Genomic DNA, 17,099 nt, shown 5'->3' with positions numbered 1-17,099 from the left:
TTGGTTTAGTGGTTGGACCATGGACATACTAATAATTGTATCGTTTTCTCCTGCTCTCCCAGGGTATTTAATGCCGCAACGCTAGAATACATTACCACCCTGCCGAGGACACACTTCTTGGGGGTGGATGTGGCGCAGGGCGTGCACATCAACCACATGATGGCGGTACCGCAGAGCGCCAAGTATCCGGACACCATCGCCATCGTATACGACGAAGCCCGGTCGAAGGTGACGTGCGTGTACAACGACCACAGCCTGTACATCTGGGACCTGCGGGACATTCGGCGGGTGGGCAAGAGCCAATCGTTCCTGTACCATTCCGCCTGCATCTGGGGCGTCGAAACAGTGCCATTCAGCTACCAGCAGCTGAAGCAGAACGCCAACGGCGATACGCTGCCGTCGGACTGCTTCATGACCTGCTCGTCGGACGACACGATCCGCGTGTGGGACGTGGACAGCTGCGACACGAACGAGGTGTATCGGAAGAACATCTACAGCAAGGAGCTGCTTAAGGTGCTGTACATCGACGACGAGCTGAACTTCATCAAGGACACGGACAATCCGATCCACAGCACGGAGAAAAACTCGAGCTACGATGGCCGGAACGGGGTACGCTGTATCAAGATCAGTCCCGACAGCCGACAGCTAGCGACGGGCGACCGAAGTGGCAACATTCGAATCTACAATCTCAGTAATCTTAAGCTCATCACAACGATCGAGGCGCACGATTCGGAGGTCCTGTGTCTGGAGTACACGAACGAGAAAATCGAGCGCCGGTTGCTGGCCAGCGCGAGCCGCGACCGGTTGATACACATCTTTGATTGTGAAGCGAACTATCGGATTCTGCAGACGCTGGACGATCATTCGAGCAGTATCACGTCGGTGCGGTTTATCGGGGCCGGCAAGCAGTTCCAGATGGTGTCCTGCGGTGCGGATAAATCCATCATCTTCCGCCACTTCCAGAACAATGTGTTTCTGCGGGGCAATAACTGTTCCGGCAAGAACACGCTGTACGATATGGAGGTGGACAGTAACAGTAAGCACATACTGACGGCGTGTCAGGACAGGAACATTCGCGTTTACAGTACGCAGAATGCAAAACACACCAAGACGTTCAAGGGTTCGCACTCGGACGAGGGCAGCTTGATTAAAGTTAGTCTGGATCTGAGTGGAATCTACATTGCGACGTCTTGCACGGACAAAACGCTCAGCGTGTATGACTACTATTCGAACGAATGTATGGCACGGATGTACGGCCACAGTGAGCTCGTTACCGGGCTGAAGTTTACGAACGATTGTAAATACCTCATATCGGCCAGCGGTGATGGGTGTGTGTTTATCTGGCAGGTACCTCACGATATGATTGTTACGATGCAGGCGCGGCTATCACAGCAAGCGCTACGGTCGGGTATACAACCGATTCCACGGACGCTTCAACCAACCAGCCCGTTCACTGACGCCATCATGAACCATCCGCAACCGACGCCGGTGCCGAATAGTAACGCAGTCTCAGAGTTTGGATCGCCACCGAACAGCGCTTTTCTGGTCGATGATGCTCCAGTCACGCCCGGGTATCGGTTTTCCGATGTTGGTCAGCTGCCCCAGTGGGCTAAGAGGAAACCGTCGGAAGATTTACAGTCCAATTCACCCGTGCTTGGGAGCAGTCCCAGCCAGGGTGGTAGTAATTTCGGTGGCTTAGCACCGAAGCCTCGAGGGCGCTGGGGTCAGAAGGGTGTCGGTGGACAGCTGGAAGATCCGTTCGATTTGCGGAATATCGTCGAGAGTAGCCCGCTCGGTACAACGTTTAGTGCGGATCAGCGACAGCCCACCACACCAACACCGCCACAGCCTGTCTCTGGTCATCCGACGCATCCACCTGCAACTAACACACCAACGTCGGGGTACAATAGCAGTGGCTCGAAGGATGTGTACAGCAATGCCTACCTCAGTGAGGACAGCTCGATCGACAGTGGGCGAGAAAATCGCCGACCAGATCTGAGCTCCTTCCTGCACAAGAAGATCACCGAAACGAAGGCTCTGAACAGCTTGAACTCGGAATCGAACACGGAGCACGATGGGGACGTGGAGGACATATCGGATGGTGAGCGAACGAGCTCGGACCATGGCATGGTGTACTACCCATCCGCAGCGCCTTCCACTCCAACGTATGTAGCCTTACTCTCCTCTTAGTTTTTTCTGGTGTGAAGGAATAATTCTTAAAATTTGTATTTCCAATTGCAGGGATTTCAAGATCAACGATGTCGACACAAACGAGCTGCGCAAATCGATCCGGCGGCAGAAGCTAGAAAAGCAAGGCCTTAGCCTAGCGGCCCAATTTCAGAGTGCCGCGTCAGGAACCGGTACGGGAACGTCAGACGACGAGGACGAAGGATCCACCCCAAGCGGTGATAATGCGGATCGATCGCTGGCGTCGACACTTGGTGGCAGTTCGGAAAGTATTCCTCAGCAGGCATCTTCCACCTTTCTGCAGGCTGTCCTTGACGGCCCGGGTAGCTTATCCGACCGGGAACGATGTAAGTGTTCCGTGATTAGTCGTCATTTAAAAGAAATGTACTTTGAAAGGGTTTTTTTTGTATTCTTTATTGTTGTTAACAGCACAAGCGAGGAAGAGCATGAGCGCAAAGCACAACAACGATGCAAAGATAACGACCAGCATATCGAAATCGTTTGCCAACAACAAGAAGGAAGAGCTGATGAAGGTGATCAACGAGGCAAAGGCAAAGCTGGAGAATGTGAGTATCCGGTTCCAGATTTCATACCAATTCTTGCCAAGCAGAGTTCTTTAAATGATTTAGCATCCTGTGTCCTGGTTTTCCGTTTCCCTGTCCAATTATCAACGCATGGTCTGTCTGTGTGTGTGTGGCATGTGTTAAAAATTAATGTCCATCCTTTTTGTGGATTTTTCTCTCCTTCTACCCTGTGTGAGCTGTTTTCCATACATCTAAATTATTTATAAAATTCCGTGTATGTTTTCGGTTGTATGTGTATTGATCCTGCTGCGTTATGAATCCATCCAACCATCCTTCTGCTCATAAATAACTTCATTATGGTTTTGAAAAACTATTTTCTAGGGGATAATGTTTCATAATAAGCGTGCCTTAAATTATGCGCAATTAAAGGTGAGATAAGTGTGTTTCCCGTTTGTCCGTGCTTTTACTAATTGCGGCATTCTACCCTTAATTGCACACAAGAAGTTGCTTGTAGAAGGTGTGATATGACATCACACGTGGCACATCGTTAAAGGCACCCTGTGAAGGCTTAAATATTTTAAATCAAACTACTAAACTAATTAATGTTTGATACAAACTTACGTACCAGTAACGCTTTAAATAACAACAGAAAGGATGAAAACTAAACCACCTCTTCTTTCACGTTCTTGCAAAAAACGTCATGCAAATACTTCTACCTAACACAACTTCGGTCTACAACACTGTCGGTTTCGTCAGGGGCTTAGTCCCTGTCCACCCCAGAAAGCTATCAAAAAGCCATCAATCAAGTGGGGACACCCGACTGCTCTCTATTCTTCGCTGCACCGCTCTTCATGCCGATTTCGATCGGTAATTAATCCATGCCGGTTGCAGTTTGCAAATGTATCCTCCCACTCGTGGGGCGGTAGGAGTTTTTGGTGATGCAGTACTTTATAGTTTGCAATGAACAGCAGAAGGCAACGCTGAACTCGCATTCGAGTGGCTACAAATAACCGAGGGCTAATGATTTACGACACAAACAAGATTGTTTCTGTGTATCTCTGTGAAGGGAGGACTTTTGCGGACGGAGTATTTATCGCTTTAGAATCTTGTGCTGTTCTTTTAGAATTGAGTGAAAATTGGACTTTCGTTTGGAGATTGGTATACAGTTTAAAGGGAGATAGAATGTTAGTATCTTTGTTGGAATGTAAAATTTTCATAAAATTATTCATTTTCATTCATTTAGATTCATTTCCTGTCATGAAATTTATTCTACTGTGGTATTTTTGCCCGCTGCTGTATTACAGGGTTTCTCAGGCCAGTTCAACATTGCATTACTATACAATTTTTGCATTTCTAATTGAACACAAATCAGATTTAACCAATTTTAATACATCTCTATCATTTATTTCACACGATAACAGCTTTATCCTGTCCATGATCTGATAAACCTTGTCTAGGAAAGCTTCACTCCTCTTTTTTTAATACCAAGAACTTACGCTATGACAAGTTATACACCTTAACAATAATATTTACCTTTAGCCCCCATTAGAAAGCCTAAATGCTAATCAAGTTTATTATTCACATACGTTTGCAGGTCGGCTACCGATCCGGTTTACGCGCTAGTCAAAGCATATCCGATCTGAGTCACTCGATGAACATGTCCGGGGCAGGTCCAAACCGTACGCAACGGATAGGTAAGAGTTTCCGGTTCTACCCACCCACTTACACACACACACACATATATATTTCATCTTCCATCATCCATTTTGTTGGTGTTCCGTTTTTATGTGTTTCATTTCTGTTTTACTGTACTAACATTTCACATCACGATCTCCACGAAGCTGACTCAATGTAGTGATTGGTGTGGCCATATCACGGGCTTGCTCTGCGTGAATTATACACATTTTTTTGTTTGTTTTCTGTTTAACATCAACACGTGTTTAAGCTCTCTTTTACCAAACAGGAAAATTTAATAGTACCGAAAGCTAACAACAGTAAGCAAAGCATTCGCTTTGGCGTAGAATTTGGCTATCGATTTGGAGTAGAACGTTGGCAATTAATATTAAATATCGAAAGTAATTTTAAACCACCGCTAAATGAGACCGACACTTTGAAACCATTCTGAATTAGAACAGTTTGTTTTAAATTTTATTTTATTCAACAGACTCGCTCGATTGTTCACAATTCTTTCTGTTTTATTGCGTTCTGTCTGTTGTTTGGCAAGCCCGTACGTTTCGCAAGAAACACACACACACACTTCTTTCATCTAGAAAACGTATTTTCTCTTCCCTATTTTCTTCCATGCCGCGCCCATTCGCTTTACTCGTGTTGAACTGATTATTCGCACTACGGTAAATGGTACGATGGGAAACTGTAACAATGGCTCTTGTAATGCTCTCGTAATGTTAATGTTGTGGGATTTAGAAGTAGATAATAGTTTGCATTCCAGAGGGTGTCCTCCAATGGCTGGTGCGTCCGGACCGTACGGAGCACCCGCCACCTACACGAACGCTTCCAACTTTCTGCACAGTGCGGCACCACGATCGAAGCTTGCCCAAAACTGTATGCTTATGAACCAGATACAGCAAGAACTTCCGCCATATCCGCGTGACGTTGGGATCTACGAGCAACCGGCTCAGAGACCCGACAAACTGGACCTCGTCGAGCTTCCCCCAGTGCCTGCCGATAAGTTACGGAAGCATCCTGGCATATTGAAGAACTATAAATCTTGCCCGGTGTCACCGGTGCACGAAGAGCAGGAATGGTCTAGCCCATCGAACCACGACGAATCGTCGCACAATCAGCAAAAGTCACACGATCGCACGGGAAGGCACGGCCAGATGCGACACTCGATGTACTACGAAGATGCCAAAACGATACTGAGCATGATACATTCGGACACCGAGAAGATGATACGCGAAATCACGAGCAAGTACGGCGATTTGGATGACATCAAACCGGCTGTGAAGGTGAAGGACGAAGAGGGCAAAGAAAAGCCAACACCGCCTGCCCGACCTTCCACAGAAACTGAACCGAAAGCTTCCTCTTCGCAAGACACGCATCACGAGCATGGGTTCCTGTCGGAAGATGAGCCCAACTTTAGCTCCGATTCGCTGGAAGACTGCAGTCTCGATCTGGACCTGGAACGACAGGGTTTACCGGTGCCGGCGAGAAAGAAACACTGTGCCAAACATCATCCGGCCAAGAAGCGGCCACTCTCACTGCCAAAACGATCCGTGTCCGATTACTTTATCTACGATCAACCAGCGCAAGGTGCACCGTACGAGGTTCCCTACCGAAACGTGTCACTTTCGGACATTCTGGACGATGAGGAAGCGATCCGGCAGGCGGAGAATCGATTCCTCGAAACACAGCGCCATTCGAGTGCGAGCTTCTTCCTGGGGCAACAGTACCCGACACGGAAGAGCCAGGAAAGCATCCTTTCGGACGAGTATGGAAGTGGTGGAGTTAGTTTTTGTAACAGCATGGAAAGCATTCTGTCGGATGATTCCGAGTGTAAGAGTGCACCGTTGGAGGTGCTGTTTGGGCGCATTCGGCGTGATCAGCTCAGTCAGGTTGGGCATGGACACGGTGGGCGAAATGCTTCCAATTTCGAGTATAAGCTCGAAGGGCTTGGTTGTGCTACTTCCAAATCTTACGGCTCGAGTCCTAATGCGGGCAGTGGGTTCGATTACTATATGCAGGGAAATTATTTCCATGCGACGGCTACCGATTCCAGCTACTTCGGTATGGTGCACGATAGTTTGGAGTACGGTGGTGGACAGGAGCGTCGAACGGGAACACAAGTTCGCCAAGGAGCACCGGGCATGCCAACTTCAATCAGCTATCCAAGGTTTCTACCGAGCTTGGCATCTGCTGGAGCAGCTCCACTATCATCAGGGCGGGAGGAACTGCTTTTCAACGAAACGTTCGAAGAGGGAGAAGACTTCATACCGACCCTTACATCGAAGGCTGCTCAGTATGGCGGCGCTACCGTGAAGAGCCTCAGCAAAGACTTTGCCAACCAGCGGAAGCAGATGAACTCGAATCCGCTCTACAACTGCAACGATGGAACCGGCGGCAATGGGGATCTCTTTATACGAAAAACGGTCAACGCTACGAATCAATCACATCATCAGATCACGCGATCGGACATCTTCGGCACGGAGTCTTCCGTGTACGTGATGAAAAAATCGTGCAGCTTCGAAATCGAAATGGGAGGCAGGCGAATAGCTCGAAACTCGAAAAAATTCGAGCAAAATCTGCAGCGATTCGAGCAAGAGCGAAAGCAGTCGAACGATCGCTTCCATCATCAGCAGCTCGGAGGAACGTTGGAGATGGATTACGTACCGCACAAACCACCGGTAGCGCATCGGCGATCGGCCAGCATGAAGGGCCGTGGTCGGGTACGATCGAAGGAAAAGTTTAACACAATCATTGGCCAGATGTCAAACGCCCCCGGGCAGTGTGATGAACCTGCGATGATCGGCGGTAAGCTGAGGGATTTTGTGAACAGAGATTTTGTGATGCCCCCGAAGTCGGCGGACCTGATGTCCGTGTCGGTGGGCGGAGTGCGCCGCTGTGATTTTGGTGAGGAAAAGTCTTTCGAAGTGTATGTCGCCGAGAAGGGAGTCAGTGAGGATGATAATATGGATAGTTTGGAGTTGCTGTCGAAGGCTAAGAGTGCGGCTTGCGTACGGAAGGAGAACTCTACCGATTCGCTGGAGGTTGTCGCACCACCTGTTGAAGGTTTGACGGAGATCGGAGTGGAAGCGTTCGAGTGTATGGAAGCAACTGAAGACGGTGTAGCTAACCAAGAAGCGGATGAGGCACTCATCGCTGAAGAAGCGCTAGAAGTACCGAAGAAAAGTCTCACCCAGGGTGCAACGAGTGAGCTGGAAAAGCTGATCGATCGAGGACTCCTCACCAGTGGCGAGTACAACCGGTTTCTCGACATCGAGAAAAAGATCGACATCATCAACAAGCTTGTGGAGCTGGAGGAGCGCAAGCTCGAACAGGAACGCACTGCGAAAGAGTACCGGATGCGCCCGTTCGACTGCGATCCTCGGCAGAAGGGGTACGTGAAGAGCTTGACGGAAAACTTTGACCGGTTGGCGAAGGATGCGCAGGAAGAGTTGGAAAACGAGAAAAGCTGGCATCAGGCAAAAGCTCGCATGAAGCGCAACTTTAGCCTGCCGGATGTGCTCGACTTTGGGGCGGATTGTTGCTGCCGGCATGGCAAGTGCTGCGAGCAGGAAGATGGTGAGGAGGGTGAAGATTGTGGATGCTGCGGGGCGGATGGATGCGATGCGTACAAGCAGAAGGACGAGGAGGAACTGTCGGAGAAGGATGAAAACTCGATGGCGGCTGCCGTTGCGGCTGTGGCGGCGGCTGTCGCTGCCATTGGGATGTCGAGCAGCGATGAAGGTTTCTATGACTGTGCTCCTGTGGAAGCTGTTCCAATTTTTCGTTGTTTCTTTGTTTGCTCTTTTAGTTTCAGTTCCCTCCCATTTTTTTTTTTGGGAATTGTATTGCTCAGTTTTTATCTCTTTTACCAACTCTAGCACGTCATTTTGTGTCTTCAATTCATTGGTCTTTTCGTATTGGTTTTTCCTTCGTTTTGTTCCAACCGAGTAAACATTCTGCTGCATGTTATAGTTATTATGATGAAGTTTCAGCTGTGTTTCGTAAAGTTCTACGTTTTTTTCACGTATTTTCAATGTCTTCTTAAATCTCCTTTCATGTTCAGAATGTTTTCAATGCTTTTATTTTTGGTAGTTGTTGTACTGGTTTCCTTTATGCTATTTTAGTGTACTGCTTTTTAGGGTATTCTGGTAAATCCACAGCTATATTGACACGCTTTGCTTCAACATGCCACCGCTAGCCATCCACCAAAATGTCAGCCTGCACCACATCATCGTAAATCTCTCTCGCTTTCTGTCTCTAAAACAATTCGGGTTAAGGTCGGGTGACGATCGCCCCATGATCTTAAGATAATTCCCGTAACAATTGCGAAAAATCAGAATCTGGTTAATACACTTCAATTCAATAATTTGGAAAAATCCCCTCGGAATATTCATCGCCTTGTAACGTTCATCGGGTTGCAGGCAAAACCCATCGTCCCAGTCTCGGATAAAGCTTTCACCATCGTATTTAATTCACCACTCTGATCGCTGTAAACTTGTATCATTTAGTAGTAATATCTTCCATGTTTGATCATTCTGTTAGATGCTCTCTCTTTCTCTCTCTCTCTCCTAGTCCTATTGTATATAACCCAAGTGTAGATTATTTTCGTTTTCCTTTCGATTTTGTGCACTTTAGTTGTTTTTTTTTTTAAAGTTTAGTAAAGAATAATTTTAGTGCACCGGATTGTCCATCCCGAAATATGCCCGAAAACGGCTATAATGTTAAATGAATTTGTTTCTCTTTTTTTTCTCTTCTCTCTCCCTATATATCTCTCTTCGTCGTGGTGAATTGCTTCCCAAAACGATGTGGTGTGAAAATCAAAATTAAACGACGGCGATCCGAAATACGAACAATATTCCCGTTCGAATTCCCTTCGTATGCAATCAAACACAAACACACACACACACACACAAACACAATCATGAAAATTTCCCGAAAAACCCCACGATTCAAATCGAAAACACCCAACGTTGGTTGTGTAGGCGGTAATCCCCGAAGCTTAATCTCTGCGCAAGATAGTGAATCTTCGATTAGACGTGCTTGTTCGCTTAGTGATTTGAGTATGGGAAAAGGTAAAGCATTGATTTGACGTTTTGTTTTTTCTTCCTATTTTACTCTACTTTTCTACCACTTTTCTTCCTTCCTTCACGCGTTTTCTTGTTTGAGTTTTTTTTATTTAATATTGTTTTCAACAATTTTTATATTATCTTACTTTTTAGCAACTTTTTTTTATTCATTTTATTATCACTACTTCAAGTTTTGTATGCGTGAATTTTTGTTTTCGAATTCATCTGTTTTGTTTTAAATTTTCTTAACCCCTTTTTGTCAACAATCACTCCATTTTTGCATGTTTCAATTTATCGATGTCGCAAAATGACACACTCTTTGTGTGTTAAAATTTTCAATATTTTAATTTCAAATTCAATTTGGTTTTTTTAAATTATCGACAAAGTTTCAAAAAATTGTTTCAAATATCTTCTAGTCTATTTCAATACATTTCTCTATTTTTAACTGCTTATGTAGATCTTGAAAATAATTTCTTGTTTCCTTTTTTCACCCGTTTCTTTCTCCTTGGAATGGCATGAATTTCCGCTCTCAATGGTTTTCTATTGCAAATATCGTTGCGTATGTTGGGTGCATAATTACACACACACACGGAAATGAACAACAGGCTACAAATCTCCCAATCAATCGACAACTGGCAGTGGGCAGTACAAACCATCGGTAAGCAACAGAAACACCAGCACGCCGACACGCAACACGCCCAAGCGCAGTACGTCGTCGGTCGGCAAGGGCGGTGCTTCGCTGTCCACGGGCATGGGCGTCCGTAGTGTTTCGGTTGGGATGCTAAACCAAGCGGTATGTATGGCTTAACTCTCTTCCCACAAGCTTCCCAAGTGTATCGCTATAATGATTTTTATATTGAATTTCCAGAGTGACTCCGAGGCGGAACCACCAAACACACGCGGAGGACTGCTAAAACCGACGATTTCTTCCCAGAACAAAATCAACGGTACGGGTAATGGGACCGGTAATGGCAGCGGTGGCAAATACATTAACCCTCGCAGTGCTGCCGGCATCATTAACCGACGGAAAGGCCTGCAAAACGCTTACAGTAGTGGTAAATTAACACGAGCACGCAATGATCATCAACGAATGGGATACTAATATCGTCTTTTTTCTCCCTCTCTCTCTCTCTCTCGTTTTAGTAAACATCTCAACGGCCGGGCAGGATGAATCGAGCTCGGAAGAATCGCCCACCAGCACGGTAAGCACGGTACCGACGAAACCGGCCGTCCCACCGCGCCCGCGAAGCATCGCCTTCGAACACAAGCGGATAGCGAACGTGAACACTAGTCTTATCAACGCGAAGAAAACGGTTACCGTCGGCGGCACTACGACCATTCCGTCCGAGTCGACCAATGGGGGCAGCGGTGGCAATAACAATGCCGGCACCAATCATGCTGGCATCATGCCCCTGAAGGACGGTGATCTGGACAATGCGGACCGTACGTGACAGCGCTCTTTAGTTTCGCGCGCACGAAAAAAAAAAAACAATTTAAATCTAATTATGTATCCTCTTGCTCGTTGCAGTTACCAATCAGCTTTGTACGAACATTATCAACCAGCTCGTACAGACGACCTCCACCGTGATTCAGCTGCACCAGCGGCTAAAGTCGAGCGACGAGGCAAGCATTAACGGGCGCAGCAACAACTCGCTGATGCTGAAGGAGCTCGAAAATGCCGTCATCATGACGCAAAACATGCTCACCAAAATCACCAATCGGTAGGTAGCGGGTGGCAAAAATGGTCCTGCTTTATTTGCATCCCTCCCTCTTTTTTTGGCGTCCTTTCCAGCAATCACAACGATGGTATCAACAACAATAACATGAGCAATAACACCAACAATCAAATAATGTACGAAAAGTGTGTCGACATGCTGAACCAGGTGCAGAAGCACGTGAACAACAACGGCTAGTAAGCGAACCACTCACAGCAGCAACTCTCAGTAACAACTCTGTGTTCAGATTCTGTTCGGGCACGTGTGCCAACACCCGGGGCGGGGAGAGGGTATGCAGAAAACGAGGAAACATTCCCCAAATCAGCAGGATAACAACAACAACAACCGTCAATTTTCTCACCTAAGACGAACGAGTATGTCTCTAGCACAGGTGCACGCACCGAAACGACTTGTTTTAGCGCGTTTTATTTGAATGGATGGATGCGCTCTGCGTAGGTAGGTTAATTTCCCCAAAACTTTTTTGACTACTGAACTTGTTTTTTGTTTGAAGAACGCGGAAAAATTCATTAGTCGGTATACGGAGAGAAAAGGGTATATATGTATATCAGCGCCATATCTAGAATGAGTTTAACTTAAGAGCGAGAAAATGGTTTTTATAGAGTAGACTTTCCCCTCCTTTTTTCCTCTAAAATACCATAAAGCGCCTATATTAACGAATGCGCAGACATGCAAGCAAGCAAGCGAAGGCTCGGTCTGTCCTCTAGCTCTTACTGCACTAGCATAATATTTCGTTACATGTTTTCTATCTGATAAAAAAAAACTTCGTTCTCGTTCTCGTTGAGTTGCAAGCAGCAGACATAATTAGACATTGAGAGTTAGTTTGTAGGACAAGAAGAAAAAAAAAAAGGGAAAAATATCCATTCACCTATTGCCGTCCACGAATGTGTGTTTTTGCTTTAGTCGAGACTACTAACGGTTAGTTTGTACGATCGCACCATCGTAGCTGTTCGTTTTTGATGGTAGAGCTTTCCGAAGGCGCTCGAAACAAGAAGCATCGGGGGAAAGCATTAATCGTTCAACTCTCTCCTTTTGTTTCAATAGCATTGAATCAGCCAGATGGGTGTGTGTAGGTGTTTTTTTTAAAGAGTATCGAGTACATCGAATCGAAAAGTGCGCCCTTAATATGGTCGATAGTGGACGAGTTCGTTCTTAATTCACATTTAATTGTAGTTGATAGTTCTTAGTCCGGGCGCGGAACGATGGCGACGAAGCGCAGTGTGTAGTGTGTTCAGGTGTGAGGGAAAGCTACAACCCTCCCGAGAAACCCGTTTCAGTCAGTACTAATATTTAACTTAATCGACCACACGAAAGCACACACACACATTAAAGCAACTTATTAAATCATATTGATTTACTTTCCCCGTAATGGAAACACTAAATCATAATTAACACACACCTACTACTACTCCAACTAAGGGAAAGGCTAAGGGGAGTGCGAAGTGTGTGGTACACGAGTAAGGAATTTAGCAAGGAATTTAACGTTTAATCAATGTGCTGTGGATGATATGACTATTCTAAACAGGTCAGATCGGACGGAAAGAAGAAGCGATGGTAGCGATGCGTTTGTGAGTGGCGTTGTTGTGTGTGTATGTGTGTAAAAAGTAAATTCGTTGCGTGAGGAGTGATCATTTCGCATAATTCGCTGTAAATAGTAATTGCTTCAAGAGGAAGAAAAAACAGGAAACAGTTTTTTTGTACCTCTACTTGGCGGAGGTTCGACACTAAAAGTCCAGCCAAAAGGTGAAAATATGTACACAAAGTATCAATTTGAAATGTACTTATTTTACACGGTTGGGCTTAGGATGAAAGTTAACTAACGAAAAGAAAAGAAAAAAAAACTACAAAGTTACAAACCAACGTACATTGTCTTTCCAAACATGTGAAGCGAACCATAACCTCAAATTATTGTGAGTCCCTTTCCCCCTCCCGAGCAACTAGCGCGGAGGGACGACTGTAGTCAGAAACAGAAAGCAACAACCGAGGTACCTTAACAATGTAATACACTCGACTCGAATTCACTATTTTTGAGCGTGTAGTTGCTGCGACAACAAATCGCAAATAGCCGTTTAGAGAGAAACACAACAGCAACAACAAAACACGCATCCATGTTCCCGGTGTTCCGCGCAAGGGGTAGATAAAGTAGGTAGTGTACGATGTGTAACACAGGAGTATTTACAATTGGAACGATTTCAATTACTATTGCAACACCTGGAAGGAATTGTTGTGGAAAGGATTTTGAATATCGGCACATCGGCAAGTCACTTTAACACAAAACTCTAAACTCAAGACACGCGTAGCACTCACACCTCGATCGACGGGTAATAGCAGATCATTCCGGAAGTATTCAAGTATTTTGATGATTTTTGTTTTATAGACTCGGACGTTAATCTCAAACAACAGGGCGAAAAATTGATTTGTCTCATGCAGAGGTCAGATAAAAAATCGCAAATTAATTGGAAATTTCATATTTTTACGATCAAGGTAAAGCACACTTCAATTTACGATGGATACCTTCCGGATGATCTACATACATACAATCGTTCTTAAAGCTTTACCAATCCAACTCTCTTATAACCGTTTCAAACGATACTGACCGTCGTCATTCCGTGAAGTATTTCGTCCTATTTACAGGGTTTCTCAGCCCAGCCCTCAATATTGTAAAGCCGTTGAGAAACCCTGTAATGACGCAGCAATGTAAAAATCAATTTAATAAGGGGACGACGTTACATCTAGCGACTTGGAAAGAGTTCATTAGTGTGATTGTGTAAAAAGGCACAGTTTTTGTATAGAATATTGTAATATTATTTCTCTTGCAACCTTTCCTGAGTTTAACTTTCCCTTGGTAATGTTTTAAATTCACATCTCCGTTTTAAAACCCGTTAATTCAGTATCGTTTTTGTGTGCTTTTGTGCATCAACCTCTGCTAGATGTACATCTCCCCTCGAAAGTCTCTAAAACTCTCTCTCTCACTCTCTCTCTATCTTACCAATATACCGTGGAACCGCTGGATGTTGTCAGTTTTCATGCCAAACAAAGTAATATAACACAGAATGCAGCTAGGGATAAGGAACAAAGGTTTTGACTGTAGTAAAGTGAATTGAATTGAAATGCTCTAAGTACAGACAGCACAGTTAACCAACCAACCAAACACTTCACAGCACTGCAGCAACGAGAGCTAGTTGCTTGGTGGCTATATTTCATATGTAATTTAAACACGGAAAAATTGGAAAAAACGAACACCCCGATACCGCGTTAAGGATCGATTGCTAATGCTGCATACTGATTGCTGCATCAATTTATAAGTACATATATATTATAATAATTATAATTATCTCCTTTCGCTATAATCCCGTCTCGTTATTACTACTACTACTACTACAACTACTAGCATACACTCACACGTTGCAAAGCATTGCAGCTGACACAAATGGCGAGGGAGAGCTGGCCGCAAGCTTTACTAGCATTCACTCAACTCAGCTGTTATTAATACTTACACACTTATCAACACTCTCACAGTTACACACATGAAAAACTCCCGGAACCGGATGCAGCAGTATATACAAGAACTGAACAAAAAATATTGTTTTAGTGAGAGAATCGAAACGAACAATTGTGAACCGTGAGTTGTAGTGAAGTGGCAGTGGAAGAAAACAAGAAAAGCCGAAAACAATAAGCGGAAGTGGTAAAGTAATTTAATTTAACATAACTGATCATACTACTACTAAAAAAACCCAAGCCAACAACCTAACGGAAAAAGAAAACGAAACCGATGGTGGAGTGAAGGTGAGAAAATGAAATGGAAATATATTTAAAAAAAGAAATCGAAAATAACAAGACACAACTTAAGGTCAAACTTCTTCCCATAAGCTTATCTTCGGGTGCGCCTAGTGTGCGGTGTTGTGAAACAGTGATCGCCATGAAAGAAAGGGCTTTTTTGTGCTGGAAAAACGGAAGGTCGCCAAATGTAACTCGCTTTGCTCTCGCTAGCCTTCTACGGTTCTGTCATGTTCTGTACTAATATCGTCAGCTGCATCGGTCGGTTCCTCGCTTTCGGTGATCGAAAACGATCGAGCCACAGATGCAGATGGTCGGCCGAGGAAAAATATCCCCCACCCCCAAAAAGGACGGGTTGCTTGCTCCACGGAGGCAAGGAATCCCGGTTCTGTGCTGAAGGGGAAAACTTCTCCAAATAAGGTAAGTTGTAATGCTTTTGGATTGGCAACAGGTGATGGGAAATTTGTGGTTCAAATCTAACACGCTTGCTCTACTGTTTATTTCAAATTAACAATCCTTACCCCACACAGAAACACACACTCACATGCACTCGTCCAATCGTTACCGCGTTAGATAGTAAGCACAGGCAAATGTAAATAAGTGTAAAATTTTCATAAATTTTAATACAACAACGGTGTAAAAGTCATTTCCATCCCAGCATGGCAATAAAATGCTACGGAGCTCAATGGATCAGCTCTACATTCCGAATCAGATGAGTATTTAGTTGAGGTAGAGTGAAAGAATTTCCAGGAAATGTTAGTATTAAAAGTTTTTTTATGAAAAATATTAGCCCACTTGCTGTCGCTGTCGAGGACGCATCTTGGCAATCTTCCTTCTAAATAAATCAGTTTGTGGATTTTGAGTTACAGGAAAATCTAGGAATCACCTAGGAATGGCCTATTCCACAAGCACAACTCATGAGGTTTAAAATAACTCTAGAAACTTGTGGTTTTGATTTGCGGGGTCCTTGACTCTAATCAAGGGGTCCTGTCAGTTATATTTTTTAAGTGAAAAGCTTGGAGACTTTCGAGGAAGAGTATCGCGTAGATCTTCTTGAACGTCTGATGCAGTGGCTGATAAACTTAGAAACGGAGGAAGCGGCCGCTCGGGGCCTTCCCGGTAAGGAGCCTCATCTGCCATTCCGCTCGGGGCCTCCAAAGGCCTTGACCCGCCACTGGTCTTGTGTAGTTCTAGCGAGTCCTAAAAAATAACTCACGCATCTGGTGAAAAGTGAGCACAAACTGATGAGTCGAAAGCTCCTAGAGACTTTATTGCCATCCAAGCGGTGGAAAAGATCCTGGACATTTTGACGTACAATGCTAAGCATGAAATCGTTTCTAGCCGTTCGATCGTTTCGATGATCGTGGGCATCTGTTTAACGAAGGCTTTTATTTAATTCAATATGGATAATGAAGAGGCTGGGAGCCTCTGTATGAACGCCAAGGATTGGTATGGAGTAGGGTATTTGATATCCCACTCTAAGGATGAATGCCTCATTCTCCAAACTGTCTCACGCGTCAAGTTCTTGAAGAAGGTTCTACTTTGCTCTTAGTTACCATCATCATCACGAAGCATCATGAAACAGGCGTAGATCCAGGGCTCGGTATGGCATAGTAAGAGTCTGAATGCAGTCTGTCAAAAGACAGTGCCTTAGTCATTCGAGTAAATGATTATACATCTATCCTTGTACATTCCGTAATCTCGGTAACTCTGGCGGAAGCATCTACGTCCTCTTTACAACTGGATTAGGACCTACTACACCTTCGTTGTCCGTGTGGTCAGCCTAAAAGGTTTTTACAGACTGAATCGTCCGGTGTCATTCTCATAACCTGACCAACCCGCTGTTGCTTGGCGAGTCAAATTCGCTTCACGATTATGACATCCCTGTACAGTTCGTAAATCTCTTTATTGTAGCAGCTCCCCCATTGTCCTTATTTAATTCGGATTTCAAATTTTTATTAACTCTAATTCCAGCAATAACAGTTGGAAATGTGTCTGGTTATTTGTTTGGAAGTGTATGAGTCCTTTAATACTCTGATTGATATTTTAAACTTACCTTAAGTATTACTGGATCAAATCAACGTTGTAGTAGATGCTTTTTACGATATTGTTTAAACCACTTCCCA

At 44.8% G+C, this 17,099-nt stretch overlaps 1 protein-coding gene across 11 annotated transcripts in view; it reads left to right on the top strand.

The window, feature by feature from the left end:
• Positions 1 to 15,681, top strand: part of LOC118510883 (mitogen-activated protein kinase-binding protein 1) — a 98,238-nt gene extending 82,557 nt beyond the window's left edge. For 8 of the 11 annotated variants that reach the window (XM_036053253.1, XM_036053254.1, XM_036053252.1 and 5 more), the window contains 12 exons: positions 63 to 2,165; positions 2,242 to 2,534; positions 2,617 to 2,753; positions 3,093 to 3,140; positions 4,306 to 4,405; positions 5,136 to 8,138; positions 9,380 to 9,469; positions 10,069 to 10,256; positions 10,332 to 10,518; positions 10,607 to 10,906; positions 10,992 to 11,184; positions 11,256 to 15,681. In XM_036053253.1, coding sequence (XP_035909146.1) covers positions 63 to 2,165; positions 2,242 to 2,534; positions 2,617 to 2,753; positions 3,093 to 3,140; positions 4,306 to 4,405; positions 5,136 to 8,138; positions 9,380 to 9,469; positions 10,069 to 10,256; positions 10,332 to 10,518; positions 10,607 to 10,906; positions 10,992 to 11,184; positions 11,256 to 11,376 — 6,763 coding nt within the window. In that variant the 3' untranslated portion in view covers positions 11,377 to 15,681. Of the gene's footprint in view, positions 1 to 62; positions 2,166 to 2,241; positions 2,535 to 2,616; positions 2,754 to 3,092; positions 3,141 to 4,305; positions 4,406 to 5,135; positions 8,139 to 9,379; positions 9,470 to 10,068; positions 10,257 to 10,331; positions 10,519 to 10,606; positions 10,907 to 10,991; positions 11,189 to 11,255 lie in introns of those variants that run through there. The other 3 variants (XM_036053260.1, XM_036053262.1, XM_036053263.1) reach the window with 2 other exon arrangements.
• Positions 15,682 to 17,099: the final 1,418 nt, after the last annotated feature.

The sequence above is a fragment of the Anopheles stephensi genome, chromosome 3, assembly GCF_013141755.1.
Source record: "Anopheles stephensi strain Indian chromosome 3, UCI_ANSTEP_V1.0, whole genome shotgun sequence".
Taxonomy (NCBI): Eukaryota; Metazoa; Arthropoda; class Insecta; order Diptera; family Culicidae; genus Anopheles; species Anopheles stephensi.
This window is presented reverse-complemented; position numbering and strand designations above follow the sequence as displayed.